General features: G+C 34.6%; 2 protein-coding genes and 1 long non-coding RNA gene across 8 annotated transcripts in view; 1 reads left to right on the top strand and 2 right to left on the bottom strand.

The window, feature by feature from the left end:
• The first annotated feature begins 2,050 nt into the window (after positions 1 to 2,050).
• LOC130053421 (uncharacterized) lies at positions 2,051 to 2,746 on the top strand. Its single transcript, XR_008802010.1, has 2 exons — positions 2,051 to 2,307; positions 2,397 to 2,746. It is a non-coding gene; the product is annotated as an uncharacterized LOC130053421 (long non-coding RNA).
• Positions 2,747 to 3,735: 989 nt separating this feature from the next.
• LOC125673136 (uncharacterized) lies at positions 3,736 to 9,316 on the bottom strand. 2 transcript variants are annotated; one of them, XM_048909515.2, is made up of 10 exons: positions 7,598 to 9,316; positions 6,860 to 6,943; positions 6,572 to 6,652; positions 6,346 to 6,429; positions 6,099 to 6,179; positions 5,768 to 5,854; positions 5,509 to 5,580; positions 5,355 to 5,405; positions 4,836 to 4,919; positions 3,736 to 3,927 (listed from the first exon to the last, which is right to left on the bottom strand). In XM_048909515.2, the coding sequence occupies exons 1-10, from the start codon at positions 7,685 to 7,687 to the stop codon at positions 3,856 to 3,858; spliced, it is 786 nt and encodes a 261-aa protein (XP_048765472.2). In that variant the 5' UTR covers positions 7,688 to 9,316; the 3' UTR covers positions 3,736 to 3,855. The 2 variants fall into 2 exon arrangements, with proteins under 2 accessions (XP_048765472.2, XP_056016634.1); XM_056160659.1 differs by having other exon boundaries at positions 6,572 to 6,943.
• A 4,487-nt stretch (positions 9,317 to 13,803) lies between these two features.
• Positions 13,804 to 16,057, bottom strand: part of LOC125673114 (adhesion G protein-coupled receptor B1-like) — a 32,105-nt gene continuing 29,851 nt past the window's right edge. For all 5 annotated transcript variants that reach the window (XM_048909449.2, XM_048909445.2, XM_048909450.2 and 2 more), the window contains 3 exons: positions 15,146 to 15,211; positions 14,359 to 14,406; positions 13,804 to 14,052 (listed from right to left, as the gene is read on the bottom strand). In XM_048909449.2, coding sequence (XP_048765406.2) covers positions 13,984 to 14,052; positions 14,359 to 14,406; positions 15,146 to 15,211 — 183 coding nt within the window. In that variant the 3' untranslated portion in view covers positions 13,804 to 13,983. The remainder of the gene's footprint in view (positions 14,053 to 14,358; positions 14,407 to 15,145; positions 15,212 to 16,057) is intronic.

The raw sequence follows: 16,057 nt of genomic DNA, 5'->3' as shown, positions 1-16,057 counted from the left end.
GGGGGTTTATGATTTTAATATGTTGATTTGTACATGTGGTAATTTGCTAATAGGTATTTGTGCATGAAAATCCCATGTGTTCAAATTGATTATTTGCATCATAACTTCCCAGAACCAGATAGTCATTACTTATATACAATATTATTGATTTATATATCCCTATAAATACAGCCCTTCACCGGCAATGGTGACGTCTCCATATTGGTGAAAAATTCTCGAGAGGGAGGTTAAACAGTATTCAATCAATCAACCAATATAAATACATGTATTAGAAATCATAATGTTTATCATAATTTTCAATCATGGATGTGAAATGTGTATGCAAGCCCGACCCAACATCCCACATGATCTATGTATAGTCATCTGACACATATTTTAATCTGTGGTAAATAAAACGGATATATAGGTATTTACATCTCAAATTGGTAAATTTATTTCCTATCAAAGAAATTCATTAAAACATTAGTGAAAGGAAACAAAAACAATGCTGTCCTGGATTTCTCTAGAGAGAGAAAAACTTCGTCAAAACTTTGACTTAAGACAGAGACGTATATGAAAGGTGAAGATAACGAACAGTGATCAATCTCAAAACTATAAGGAATACAAAATAGAGAGTTGGGCAAACACGGACTCCTAGACATACAGGGGTTGGGTCAGGTGCCTAGGAGGAGTAAGCATCCCCTGTCGACCACCCACCCTGGCGTGAGCCCAATGTCTTGATCAGGTAAACTGAGTAATCTGTAGTCAAAATCGGTGTGCATAGAACGCCCAACAATTGGTATGAAACATGTCGGACAGCATTTTACCCAATGATACGTTTTAGACCAACTAGATCATTATAACAACTATAGAATTGCGAAATGCTGACTTTAAATGTGACTGTTGAAACCCCTGTAACATCAACTTGTTTGTCAGTAGCCTGTCTCAATTTAAAAAAAAAAAGCTCTCGCATATCGAATCAGTTGAGAGATATAAACACCATATGCAGGTGATAATGGAATATTGCTACATGAATATGGGAAGTTAACGATGGAGAAGCTTAATTCATACCGTGTCATAAAGTTGAGTTGTTAGTTTGCTGTTAATATCCATTTTCAATAAAATATCTAAGTGCAAAGCAGTAGTTAACGACCCTGTAGTGTCTTTTATTTGGAGTTCCCTGAGATATATCGAATCGACATATGAATGAAAATGATTGTTCATTGATAAAACATCAATATATCTAAATGTCGAGTTGAAAGCCACAGCAAGAGATTTTTTTCTTCTCACGTAGAAGCTTTTGAATAAACTCTGCTTCACAAGAATATATATACAGGTCAGCTTTATATAACATGTTACATGTCTCTGCTTAAGTCTGAGATTTTACTCAAATTTTGACTGCTCATATAAAAGAGGAAAAAAATCGTGAAACCCAAGCCTGGATTAGACTATTTCACCACCTGCATATTTTTATCACGCCCATTTCTCTCGGGGTTACAGATGTGTGATCCATGAGAGATGTTGCCGTAGCAACCATTTAGTAGTGTTATCACTGACACTGTAAAGTGTAAATATTTGAATAAAATGTTTTCTCTTGTTTTCTTTTTTTAACGGGAGAAAGACATTTTATTATTTCTGTATTATTTAAGAAATAAGGTATCATTTAAAAATATTTATCGGGATATAAATACGGGTTGGTCACGTGATCAAATTCCATAAAGCCCGAAGGGCTTTATGGAAAATTTGATCATGTACCAACCCGTATTTATATCCCGATAAATATTTTTAAATGATACCTTATTACTTATATTTATATTTTTGGTTGGTAACATTGCTGAATTGTGTTAACAACACGTTTCCATACATTTCAAATTGTTGACGTCCACAACGAAGCGTCATAGATGTTCAAAATGACGACAACACAAAACAAAGTTCTATAAAATGAAGAACTGTTTTAATTATTAAGACGCTAGAAAGGAAGTATATCAACATATACTTATACATTAACTCGGGAGTATATAATGGAAAACTCTTCCATATGTCTAATTTTAGGGGGTGGGGGGATTATGATTTAAACGGGGATGCGCAGTGTTACACTTAGAGTTGTGATGCGCTTTGACTTTTGAAAAGTGAAGACGTTGAAGACCGACTTTGAAAGATATTCTGTGGATATTGCGGAGTTAACAGAAGACTGAGATGGAGGAACATGAAGAACAGGGCGGCAGTCGTCAGGTGTAGGCAAATCTTTTATAGACAGGACAGAGGACGCAGCTCAGATGAATCTCCGGAAAGAACTGAACATCGCAGAGAATGTGGAACTGCACGAAGGTAAGGGACGGTTTGGATTTGGATATGTAATTGTTGATAAACATGAGCTCACTGAACGCTTCTTTTGACTCGATAATTTTTTGTAATAGGTTTTTAACGACGCCTCGCTTCGATGTCCCGACATAAACTTGGAAACCGACATCAAGCACTATGGCTGCTGTGGCACGGAAGCAGTGTGGTGTGTAGGTCTTAATGCACTTTGACGACTTATCGGCCATACATCCTGTGAATGACCTTTTTGCTAAAGCCTAATGTCATCGTCTAGCAGTAAGTACAATTCCGCATCACCGAGGACCAGGGTGAAGTTGTAGCAGACGAAATTTTAGACATACATTAGGCCTAGTAGGCTAGTAACTAAAGACATTGTTTACAGAAATGTTTTTATCAATTATTGATGAAAGTTCACTGCTTGGAATACAAATAAAACCGTAAATACATATTGTGATGTTGATTTCATCTATTGAAAGATTTCTGTAGTAAGTGAGAGCGATTGCTAGATGTGTATTGCCTTAGTAAAAGTAGTACCTGTTACCTACTTTTAACAAATGTTCATACGCACAGCCGTGACCTCTGTTGACCCCGTAGTAGATTTATCCAGAAATAAATACGTATTGCTCGTAATAGTGTTATGTAGGAGAAAACAGTTGCAAATGTAAATATTTTGAAATATGAATACTTTCAAGTACGTAAGATATAGATATCACTGACCTATACGTTATTTAGATATCCCCTGATTTTGACTTATATCCATATTTGGTAATGATATCCATATTTGGTAATGATTTCCATATTTGAAAGTTGGCAAAGGAAAATAGTCCCAAAACGCATGAAATAAACCATCATATAATCTGTAAGCGTTATCCATCATACTTTTTCAAATACAAAGGTTTTTAAGAAGAAAAAACAAAACCCAGAAAACATTTTCAACAATGCCACGAAGTTCATAGAATGCACTTCATACGCGGACAGACGGCAATTAAATAAACCCTGATCAAACTAGATTGAAACAAAATATATCTTCATAGTTGCAAATGACAAGCAATGGATTTCAAAAGAAATCATATAGGACAATTATGGCTTGTGCGTAATACTCTAATAATGAAGGCTGAATATACAACTTTCTAATCTTATCTGTATCATTCTTTAAAAATTGTTGGGGTTATCGTAAGATTGGACATCGTAAATTATATGTTAGCCATATACAGGATTTTTGAATTTGAAATGTTAATGCCAAATTCCACGTTTTATTAATTTCCTTTTTCTCAAGTATAAAGCGACTTTGTTAACAAGATTTATATTCTTACTACAGCAATGTGGCCCATTGGTCTTGTATATTTTTTCCTGTGACCTTGTATATTTCCTGTGACCTTGCATTTATTCGTTATCATATGATAATGTTTAGTATGAAACAAAGTAAGAAATATATTATACATAAAATATCATTTATTGGTTGAAAAATTTTGTCCGAACTGATACACAATATCATCTTTCATGGATGGAAATATTACATAAAAATAACATCAAAGGAAGAAGGAATGAGAAAATTGTTTATCTTCGTCCCAGAAATTTAGAAAATCTTCTGCCAAGACTGTATTTTCTTCCCTTTTGAGGTTGAGGAACCTGCAAATTATCATAGAAAAGCAAAATTACACACTGTCTTGTTGTATATACTGTGCCATGTTCTAAACCAAGCGTCCAATTCGCGTCCTCTTGGAGAGGTGAGAGAAGCAAACCGAACACTTGGCTTGTGAAGATAACAGAATCCAAACTTACAGGTATCACTATGTCAAAATATCTATCATGTATATAATAACATTTATAGCGAAACATTTATATTAGTTAGTACCCGTATTGTACCTCTGAACATTAAACCCCGTCGTTTGTATCTGAACCAATGAAAACTTGTGTATAGATCACGTGTCTACTTCTGTTAGAAAGTTTTGACTGTTCGGACTTGTAGAAAGCGTGTTGAAATTTGAGAAATCCAGTAGCCCACCACCTCCCCATCTTAAATCCCACCTACAGCTGTATATATAAAAATGTAGCTTAATTATTCGTCATCTTGTTGTAGCCCTTTTTGTTCGCCATCTTTTTGCTTGTTGTACACTTTGGAACACGTTTCCAAGGTCTGTATTTTAACTAGTCATTGTTTGTTATTTGTGATAATGATGAATGGGGGAAATCAGGACAGATGTGTTGAAATCCTATGTAATTACATTGTATGTATCTACTGAGTTCCCCCTGTTTGAACTGGTCAGTACCATATTTATTTGTGAAATTATCTATATGGGGGAAATCAGAAATGATGGGTTGACATATTGTGCAAGAATATGACAGTGTTCGTGGATCGCTGATTTCCCCCCTTTTTTTTGTATGAACCTTTATCTTCATCATTTGTTGTCTAAAATAAATGACATATTTCATTCTCATACAGTTTTACAGTGTTGATTTTTAAAGCAAAAACAAGCTTCGGTTAGCTGTCCTCTTGAAAAGGAAATAGTATGAGACATAAATGTATTTATAGTTACCACATTGAACATTTGGTCCTTATCAGAAGACTGACTAGACTGTAACTTCTCGCTCATATCGCAGATGGTTGGTTGTTCTGGTCCCTGTGGGAAAATGTAACGCATGCGCATGAAAAAAAAAATTGGCACCTTCTCGCACACTATGTACATGCATTAACATATATACATATTACTACATATAGAAATGGCTGAGATTTAATATGTATATGGATGTTCAGGGATAGTAAACCCAGTTTCTGTTGTCATATACTGTAAATTCCTAAATATGCGCGAGGAATTTATTATCGCGTATTTTCGCGAGAACATCACTCGCGAAAAAAATATTTCTCGCTTTTATTTTTATATTGCTAAAATACATACAAAAACACAACTGAGCATTCGTGAATTTATTTTCTCGCGATTTGACGTCCACGAGTCATTTCGGGATAAGGAATCTACAGTACTGGGGTATATACTATGAAACATGTGTATTTACATTTAATTACGACTTAGAAGAAAACATCATCATGCAATTCATACCACAATCACATCCTCCATTTCTTCGGTATCTTCAATACTTTGCAGGCCATTCTTTTGTTTTAGAAAATAACAAGATAATTATGATTATTCCACAAGTTTGCTGGATGTAATTATAACTTAGTCACTTCAAATATTTGCATTTCACAAAGCTTACCAATGACTGTTCGTCCATTTTCTTCAAACACTCTGTACAGTCGACTGTAGTCTCTGCATCATGGTCAAGTTCCTAGTGGGAAACAAGGAATTAAGAAAATTTATATTTAAAGAAATAGTGTGTTTTAAACCAGAGACAAATGCACGTATTTAACATTATGTCTGCTTTAATATGCCAATACTTTTATTTATTTTTTTATTAGATTCTTCTTTATTCTGACCAGTGAGAAATACAAACATATAAACCATGAGCGACTTACAGGTAAATCCTCAGGAAAAGGCTCCACCCTGTTCTCTAGGTTTTTGTCATCGTCTTCACTTACTGATTTTCTGGTCTGGATTGTCCTCTGGGAGAAATGTGAATGTATACGTAATATTATCATGTACATGTACTCGTATTATCTTCTTCTACTGTATGAACAATGAAATGAAGCAGGACATTGCTAACAATTGACCTTTAATTCTTTGTGGATTGCTTCCTTCTATCTCTTAGTCTGTTAGAGAAGAACTTTATGCATTTTATTGAATACAGCTTCTTAAAGAATTAAACACACACACACATCTTAGCAAAACTATGTGTTGCAGTTTTACCTTTAATTCTATGTGCATTTTCTGTTTGAGGTCTGTCTGTTTTCGGAACTGCCTTTCTTTGAATTTTCTGTACATGACTTTCTGGACACAGAAAAAAAAATCAGTTGAAAATGGGAATAATATGAATTTAAAATCGCACGTTGAACACAGATAACGACTAACTGCTCAATAAAATGATGTTGATGACAATATAACATTTGTTCATCATGAATTCATGATTTAATTTTCTTCCACAATTCCTTTTTACCAGTAAATTTATATGGATTCCTGACGTTCGTCTGCAAGTCAGTTCGTAGAGATGAATTATGTTTATCTCATTCGATACCGCTTCCTAAAAATAAAAACAATCGACAATACAAAACATTTGACAATCTCTCTCTCTCTCTCTCTCTCTCTCTCTCTCTCTCTCTCTCTCTCTCTCTCTCAGAGCACACAACATAACTTGTCTAAAACTGCAATTATTGTAATTTTACCTGAAGTTCTAATTGCAGTTCTTGCAGAAGTTTAGTTTGTTGTTGCATCGGCCTTACTTTCAACTTCCTGGATACAACTTCCTGTACACAGAGAAAGCATAAAATCACGCACTGAAGAAAGTAACCGATGGAATGCTTTTCACGCGTAACTTTTTTCTTTCTTTCACAAGACCTCATTAATATTGCATATTCTCTACTGTATGACGCGTGCCTTTCAGAAAAATAAAATTCACGAAAAAAAAAAAAAAAAAAAAATTGCAAGTCTTTAATGTTTGAAAGATAGTGTACCCGAAGTTCCGAATGCATTTCGGTCGTTTTGTCCATTTGAAGCTGCATTAGTTTCATACGTGTCTCTACTTTAGAGGATGCTTCCTAAAAGAAAAGAAATCCACAGTAACATTATGTACTTTTGTTTTTGAAATGAAACAAATAAACAAAGAAGTAAAGTATACCAAAAATGATATTTGAAATAAAACTCGCTCATTGAATCAATATAAATATATGTGCCAATCATAATCTCTTGCGACATTCCATTCCCGTTCAAATTTCAATATTTGTTCGTCTAAGGGATCTTGAGACAATTTGTATTGGTGGAATGCAGATTTGAAGTTTATTTTCGCTGCAGTTTATTCAATCTAATTAAAATTAGCTGTCTTGAATCCGCTACCGTAAGCGGTAGTACAATCAAAACAACCAATTATAATTAGATTGTATTTTAAATTTACGATAATAACGGTGATAAACAAATGATTACTAAATAGTTTGGCCGGTACGTACAAATGTAAAAATTCTATGAAATAAAAAAAATATATAAATTGTGAATTAGCTTTTTGTTCTTATTTTAAAAAAAAATATTTCATTACAACAATTAATGACCGGATTATCTCCAATTTCTAGAAACACCACTTCCTCCAGCAATGTAAATACCATGATTGTATGCATTTGAGTTTCACCAGCATTATTCACATGAAATCATATACTTTACACTCCGATATGGGTGAAAATTACTTGAAATTGTAGCCTTACCCGAGGGAGGGGGCGTGTTTCAACAGCCATGTCGGCAGATCGACACGCTAACTCCCAGTAAATTCTGTGGATTATTTGAGCCTGGTGCATTTTGCTTCTTTCCAGAAAACTGAAAAATGAATGAGGACTTATATGAATTTAGAATACATGTGTTGAAAACATCTTCCAGATATGCGATCAAGCAGCTAACGCATATTATAAGATGCCTGTACGGCCTCTGACAACAGTTTCCCGGGTCTTCGCCACTATACGTACCTCGGGAAAATGGTTTTGACTGTTTCCCCGAGTAGGCATGAAATAATTGTATAATATCTCACCAGTACGCCACATTTACATTCAGTAGGAGCCCCTGTATAGCTGTAAACAAAACTGTACTATGACGTCACATATAATTGTCAAGAACCTAGTGACGTCATAATGCATTTTGGGTGAAATTAATTTCATACTTTTAAACACTAAATAAAAATCAACATGAAATTTCTGGAAAATGTGAGGTTCGTACCTCAAATTTGACATTAGATAACTAATGGTTTGTCTTCTGTCAAAATTTGTGGCACTTCACCTATTTATCTAAAGCTGGTTACCTTGAGCTACGTTGATGAAAAATTATCGAATAGATCTATGAACAAATTTTCAATTAAATTGGTCAGTGAGCTTCATATTCTTCAGAAATGCTAAGTTAAAGTTAAAATTGTACAAGGCCTATAACTATTCGTCGTGACTATCTTAGATATATAGAATAGCTTACCAGTACGCCTCACTCACATTCAGTAAGCTGTAAACAAAAACTGTACTGTGACGTCACATAATTGTCAAGGACCTAGTGACGTCATAATACGTTTTGGGTGAAACTAATGAAAGAAAAGTCATGAATATGAATTTGCTTTTGAAAAACAGGTTTCAGTGTTCTTGATTAAAAAAGAAGATAAATGTTACATGTAATGGAGTCTAATTGATTCATTTATAGATACACGACAACATTTTCACCTCAGCAATGCTCAACAAAATTTAAGTTCGTACATGCTTGGATCTTAAAATGGACACCATTGGTAAAGTTGCACTGGGCTATGAAAATTAAAAAGAACATTCAATCTTGTGAGCAACAATATTTGTTGCCAGATTTGTATCATTGGATTAAGGTATGGAACCCAAATGTTATTGTTTCTTTTGTTGAATTTGGTATATGTGCCATATTATACAGTATTTTGTTCGATGTTAAAATCCAGACCAACATTTTGTCAGTATGATAAATTATGAAAAATAATACGATTTGATAATTTTGACAAATTACATGTATATACGGGTATTAAAGGAATACTGGTCTACTCAATATAAGAAGAAAACGGTGAATTTCTAATGCACATTTATGAAGGAATGATGTTTATGGTGGATGTGTGCAAGCGCGTGAGAATTTCTTGTTTTTTTGTTTTTTTTACAACGCGAGAAATGAGGATTTCCTTTAGAGTGTAATCATACTAAATGGTGATTTCATGTGAAACATGAAATTTAACTCTCCCTTCTTTGCTCAAAGTGGTTCTCTCAACCCTGTTTCCGTATGACTTTTATCGCTGAATGTGTCCTACCAACAGCCTGCAGGCCGTCCATGAATATCACTATCCGACTCGAAGAGAAATTAGCTCGATTACTTTTAAATCCGATTGAGTCAAATCGCATGATTTGCGTAAAGTGTGTCACTATATAAAACACTTTTTTTTTTTTTTTTTTTTTTTTTACACTTTTTCCCCTACGATAATATCCAAAGATTACGGCCACGGCATTTATATATATATATATATATATATATATATGACTCTCAAACTCTGAGGTTAAAGCATCTTCGCTAGCCAAGGTTTTTCGGTCCACTCCGCTCCCCATATCCACTCCGCTCCCCATATGGGGAGCGGAGTGGACCGAAAACCCTTGGCTAGCGAAGATGAGGTTAAAGGTCAAAGCTACAACTATTTTATATCCATTATAGGCCTATACGGTATGCCATTACATTTCTAGCAATATGACTTCTACTGAAATATCATCTTCACAAGTCAAGGGTTATTGATTCGTAACGAATCAATAACCCTTGACTTGTGAAGATGCTGAAATATTTGAATCACGTATTGTAATCCCTTTTTAAAGGACAAATTGTAAACTTTGCGCATGGTAGAAATATATCTTTCAGAGGAATTTTATTCACTGCATAAAATAAAAAATTTGGTAAACTATTGATGTTGAAAAAGTTTATATTTTCCATAGATAATCAATTCTTTGTAATTAAAAAGTGTTGTCAAGGGCTATAACTCCTATGCTAGTATTTCTTCTACTGTATGTCTATTACACATGATTTCCCTAATATCCACAATTAATTTATACATATTTGTGAATTAAATTTTTTTTAACTGTTGACATTTAAAATTTGTCATTTCAACAAGTTTTTATCTATTCTAATTATTTTATATAACGAAAATGTGTGATTTTCTGATGTTTTAAAACATATACTTCCGGGGTTTTTTTTTTTAATGTCTGACATCTTTAAAAATGTGACAACATACACATTTTCTTTGGTTATTAATTAAATTCAACTACATTGAATGGAAATTAATACAGATTTTGCACTTCTAACCATTAATATTGATAAGTCACATGAGGATCGACCCACCTTAAATAATTTGAAACAATAATGCATACTGAGAATTCTGTGTTGTAAAATAAAACAAAATTTAATGGATTGGAACCGCCCTCGCCAATTAAGACCTATAGCTCAATTCAATTAAGGTATACATCTAATTTTGAAAAAAAAAAATACATAGGGATATGAACTGCGATGCTTCATGCCAGTGTAACGACGAAAAGTAACCCACGTAGAATATTGACCGGGGGGGGGGGGGGGGGGGGGGGTTCAAATTTCTACGTAGAAAAATGCTTACTTTTTGTTTGGTGGTTTTTTTGTTGTTTTTTTTTATTATTTGCACATTATTATTTCTGTCATAGCTCTACTGCTTAGAATTTTAAAAAGAAGTTTTGATATAATAACACTCGATCGTATAAAATGAAGCATAATGCCATAAAATAAAGAAGGGGTATAGGATTATATTAAGAAAGCCAATTTTTGCCTTAACAAAGGTTTACTATAGTCTATCTCTTGTGTGAGTTACGAGCTATTCCCATAGTTTTGGAAATCTTTTCTGGTTGTGATTTTGTTCTACTGGAAACAAAAGTCACTGATTCAGGAGTCGATACTTTCAAAATTTTCAAATAAAGGAATAAACTGTCTAGCGATATTTCACCACGCCGTTGATTCCACTCATATATAGTGCCTTATAAGCAAGTTCCCCCAAACCCCATTTTATCTTTATATGTTAAAATTGCACCCAATCTATTTGTATGTATTATACAATAAAATATGTTCAAATCAAAATTATATATTTTATATGTTCAAAATTGGAATCGACATAAAAAATTCAAATAAATGACCAATATGTTGAATATATTGAATCATTATTTACACAATTGCAGCTATGCTCAGGAGCTAACTTCCTTAACTCTCACCTCCACATTAAAGTTAAATGTACATTCATATACGCGGATTCAGAATGATCAAAGGAGACGTAATGAGTGGCAAAGGCACGGATGCTGGGAATTGGGGTTGGGGTTGGATGTACAGTTCAAGTCATATTTCTTTCCAAAGTGTTAGTACCTTGCATTTAAAAGATAAGATTGCATATTTCATTTTATGTAAATTGTTGCTTTTATCAGAGCGCCCGTTTTCTTTGGAATGATTTGAACAGCGAAATATTGGGGAAAGATTTAGATTTTTCAAGGAAGATTGTAAAACAATGTAAATATTTAGCCTTCATAACCGCGTTGTCTTATATAGTTAGTGTCAGACCGTCAATGCAAATTTATAATTTTGAATATTGGTTTCCTCTTTCCAAAAACATACTTGCGACAAAGTGGGTAAAAATGTCGTTATACTATCTCTTAGAGGTAAAATATAGAGTATGGATGAAAATTAAGATAAGAAATACATGTAGGGATGTCCTATTTTTTGTAGTCTAAATTCATTGGTGTTAGTTCCTTGTTCCTAGTTAAAGTTTTGGACAATGGTATGGCGGCTAAACATGACCGAAATCCTCAATTTGCTTCGTAAAATGAGGAATTTGCTAGCTTGTTTAATGTCAGACAGAATACTTTTTAGGACAAGAGACCAATGGTTCTTAACAGTCTATAGCCCAACTCTGGTACCTGAACCCCGAGATCATGAATTTGACTTTGGTAGAGGACCCAATGCTCATTAGAATCGTGCAAACAATATGCCTCCTTAATGTTCAGAAGTTAAGAAGATTTTCCTAAGATATAATACCTTTGTAATATATAACCAACTTACCTCCACCTGGGATATGAACCCCGCACCCAGGGGTAATGGATTTCACAAGTTTGGTATAAGGCTCATTGCTTATCATAATCACGCCAATGATTTGACTTCTTGATATCCAGGAGTAAACATGATAACATCAATTTTAATTGATTTAGTCACACCCCTCAAGCCCCAGGAAGACAGAGATAATGAAATTCCCATTTTTTCCTCTTGATCCGTAGATGCTATCAACCAAACTTGGTTGAAATTGATTCCATTGTTCCAGAGAAGAAGCTGAAAATGTTCGTAAGTTTACGACCAACGACTAACAGGTGATGTCGGACAATAACAGATAGCAAGAGGTCACCAGAGTGACCCGGAAAACCTAAAAATTGGTCACGTGCTGTAATTGTCAGGTTACACTCAACATTTCTTCATTTACGTTTAACATTTCTACTTTTACAATGCATGAACGAATAGTGCATTACGTAGTTATGAATACAGTTACAGGGATAGCATTTTGACCCCGTTGGCTTTCCATACACTTGCCAGCGAATTCATTGTTTGTCCTTGTTTTGTCTGATGCGACTAAATTATCCGTCCTTAATCTGTTCGTGCATCTAAGTATTCTCAGTAATTAACCTTAATTTGCGACAAAATTCCTTGTCCTTAATTTGACTGGAAATTGTCAATTTCAGTTTGACATGGAGTTGATTTTAAGTGTGTGCTATACAGAAGATATTGCAAGTGAAAATCCTTTAGAATTTGATGGCATCCGATAGAAGTAGAGTGATTACATGTATATAGTGGAAATAATATGCATGCTTTTGAAGAAAGCAATAATTCAATTATTGCGCGCATTAATTGAATTGATGCGCGCATTGATTGAATTATTGATCTCCGCGTGCATCTATTTAATTGTTGAGATCATCAATTCATTTGGAGAGATCAACAATTTAATCATAGCGCTCATCAATTCTGCAGAATAATCAATGCTACATGTATCAACAAATCAATACATACGCACAACAATTCAGAATGGAATATATCATTAATTCTCTTGGTGTAGATTTATAGTGCAGACTGCCCAGAAGGGGCCCTGCTACACTAGGTTTGTTGCGGCGAGGCGACGATGATGGTCGACCCTCGGATCCCCTGGAAACGGGGACGGGCCTTCTTGAAGATCCGGGGATGGTTAGGTCCTTCAGAAGGTGGTGGATGGGTCCATCTTCTCTTCCTAGAGTCGATCGCCCCTAGTATAGTCGGGGGGAAGGACTTCTTGAAGATAGATTGCTATTCTTCATCTGTGGTCGATCGACCCTCGGATCTCCCCAAGTAAAATCGGGCAGACGGTCTTCTTGAAGACTGTGTTGAGGACGTGGCAAAGGAGGTACGGAGGGAGCACCCCATCGGATCCAGTGCAGAAACCCACCAGCTTTGTGCTTTAATTTGTCTAAATAATTTAGATAGTCGCCTAAACTTAATTATTTGAAGAGATCTTCAATTGAATTGTTGCGCGCATCAAATGAATTGATAGTATCTTTCAATAATCAATGCTACCGTGAATTGTTTGAGTTTATTATAATTTGGCGCGTCCTAAACGGGGACCGTTGCGGATTTTCTCTAATCTTTCAAGAGGTACACATCTATTTTGTTTGAGCAAGTACAATTGATATTTCAATCTTGTCAGTAAGTTATAACCATGCTTATCCGTTTGGGGAACATAACAGTTAGTACCTTTGAAAATAAGTATTGAAATGGTGACTTTAGTATTATGTGTGAAAATCAAAATGGGGACCTCCCCAACCTAAATCTGCTACCGACCGATTATCACGGTGAAATCAAAAGATGTACGTCTTTTATGTCAACATTTTATTATAAAAATAAATCACAATGATATACATGTATACACGAAAAATAAACAATACAGACTAAAATCTCTACATGTAAATTTACATTATGCTTTTTGTTTTGCATTGACAGATTCGAATATCATCTTTGATGTAATAAATCAGATGTTGAATACACTTAAGAGTTAATTATATAAAGATCTATTCTGTGCTTTTACTCGACCACTTTTCTTAACTGAGAGCTTCTTTGTTATCTGTCAAGAAATGAAAATAAAAATTAAAATACCCTCACAAATATACGTGATACGAATACAAACGTGTCAATGATGTTTAAATGGTTCGTAGATAAATGTAGAAAGGCTTTTAAAGAAATCAATGAAATATTAAAGTTGGTGAGATTTTTCGATGTACTGTTTTTGATAAAGTCATGTTTCGAATAAGACAAGGATGGAAATTGGAAAGCACGGGGCATGCGCGTTATATGTGCTATCTCTCCTGCTACATGTATGAACAAAATTTACTCGGAGAAATAGCATGTCATAGTCTGATATAAAAGTTACCTCAGTTAAACTCTCATCACCCACTTCACTATTCCCAACAAAGGACATCTGAAATGAAAAGTTCATAAATCCAATCAGCGTATGCGCAAAATGAATTAATCGAGACACTGCACATGAAGATGACACATAGCACATGACGACGACACAATGTACATGAAGACGGCACACTGCACATGAAGATGAAAATTGTACATGAAGACGACACACTGTACATGTAGACGACACACTGTACATGAAGACGACACACTGCACATGTAGATGACACACTGCACATGTAGATGACACACTGTACATGTAGATGACACATTGCACATAAAGATGACACATAGCACATGAAGATGACACATTGTACATGTAGATGACACACTGCACATGTAGACGACACATTGCACATGAAAATGACACGCTACATATGTAGATGACATATTGTATATGTAGACGACACATTGCACATGTAGATGACACACTGTACATGTAGATGACACACTGTACATGTAGATGACACACTGTACATGTAGACGACACACTGTACATGTAGACGACACATTGCACATAAAGATGACACATAGCACATGAAGATGACACATTGTACATGTAGACGACACACTGTACATGTAGATGACACACTGTACATGTAGATGACACACTGTACATGTAGACGACACATTGCACATAAAGATGACACATAGCACATGAAGATGACACATTGTACATGTAGACGACACACTGTACATGTAGATGACACACTGTACATGTAGATGACACACTGTACATGAAGGGAACCCACCTTGTCCTGAGAGCTGTGAGTTATGGTAGACTGTTTGGACGATTTCCTTCTTACTATGTCTATAATCTAAAATACAAATAAAATTATTTTGAAAGCTACATGTATATAATAGCGTATCAATCTCCCAAATCAATGATCCAAACATAGTTTTGCATTTGAAAAGCTGGGTTAATCAATGTTAAGTCAAAGTTTCACCTATCGCGATTCGCGACCCTAGTGTGTTTTAAACAAATTTGTGAATCATAGTTTTCAGTTGTTAGATATAATGAAGGATAATTTGAATTTTCTAACTAACAGATGTGAACAGTGTAGAGAAATGAATTTTTTTTTTTTTTTTATAGAGATTTGTCAATCAATAATGAATCAACGTCGTAAATTATAATTCATATTGGTAAAATATGATATACAAGTAGTTTACAATGTTTAGAACGACAGTTTCGTAGGCGTATCATGCGATTAGATTTGAATTTTCCGCTATTATTTTGGTAAATAATGTTATTATAAGAAAATATTCGTAGAATGCTACTGTAGCTGTCCATATACTTTACATCCAGCAACTCCCTCATCGCACCATTTACGTCTCGGGGACCGAATTCTTATAATATTAGTTCTTTATTTTGTGGATTTGGCCTAAAAGTTTGTACTTATACAATTCTGAGTCCAAAGTAAAATTTTTAGAATTATTGATACTGAACCAAATAAAGGTTCGGAACCAAGAAGGGGGGGGGGGATCCAAGAGGTGTGTTCGAACCCCATTGAAAAAACACACCATTGAAGACTGTAGTTTGAAGGATATATTGAATGTGAAGGTTCGAAGCACAGAGAAACTTTTTTTTTTTTAAAGGACTAAGACCATGTTTATCAAAATTCGGCCTAACGTCCAAAGTGAATAATTTTTTGTTAGAAATATTC

This window comes from Ostrea edulis, chromosome 3, assembly GCF_947568905.1.
Source record: "Ostrea edulis chromosome 3, xbOstEdul1.1, whole genome shotgun sequence".
NCBI classification, from domain to species: Eukaryota; Metazoa; Mollusca; class Bivalvia; order Ostreida; family Ostreidae; genus Ostrea; species Ostrea edulis.
The sequence above is the reverse complement of the archived record's forward strand: the minus strand, read 5'-3'. Positions and strand labels throughout refer to the sequence as shown.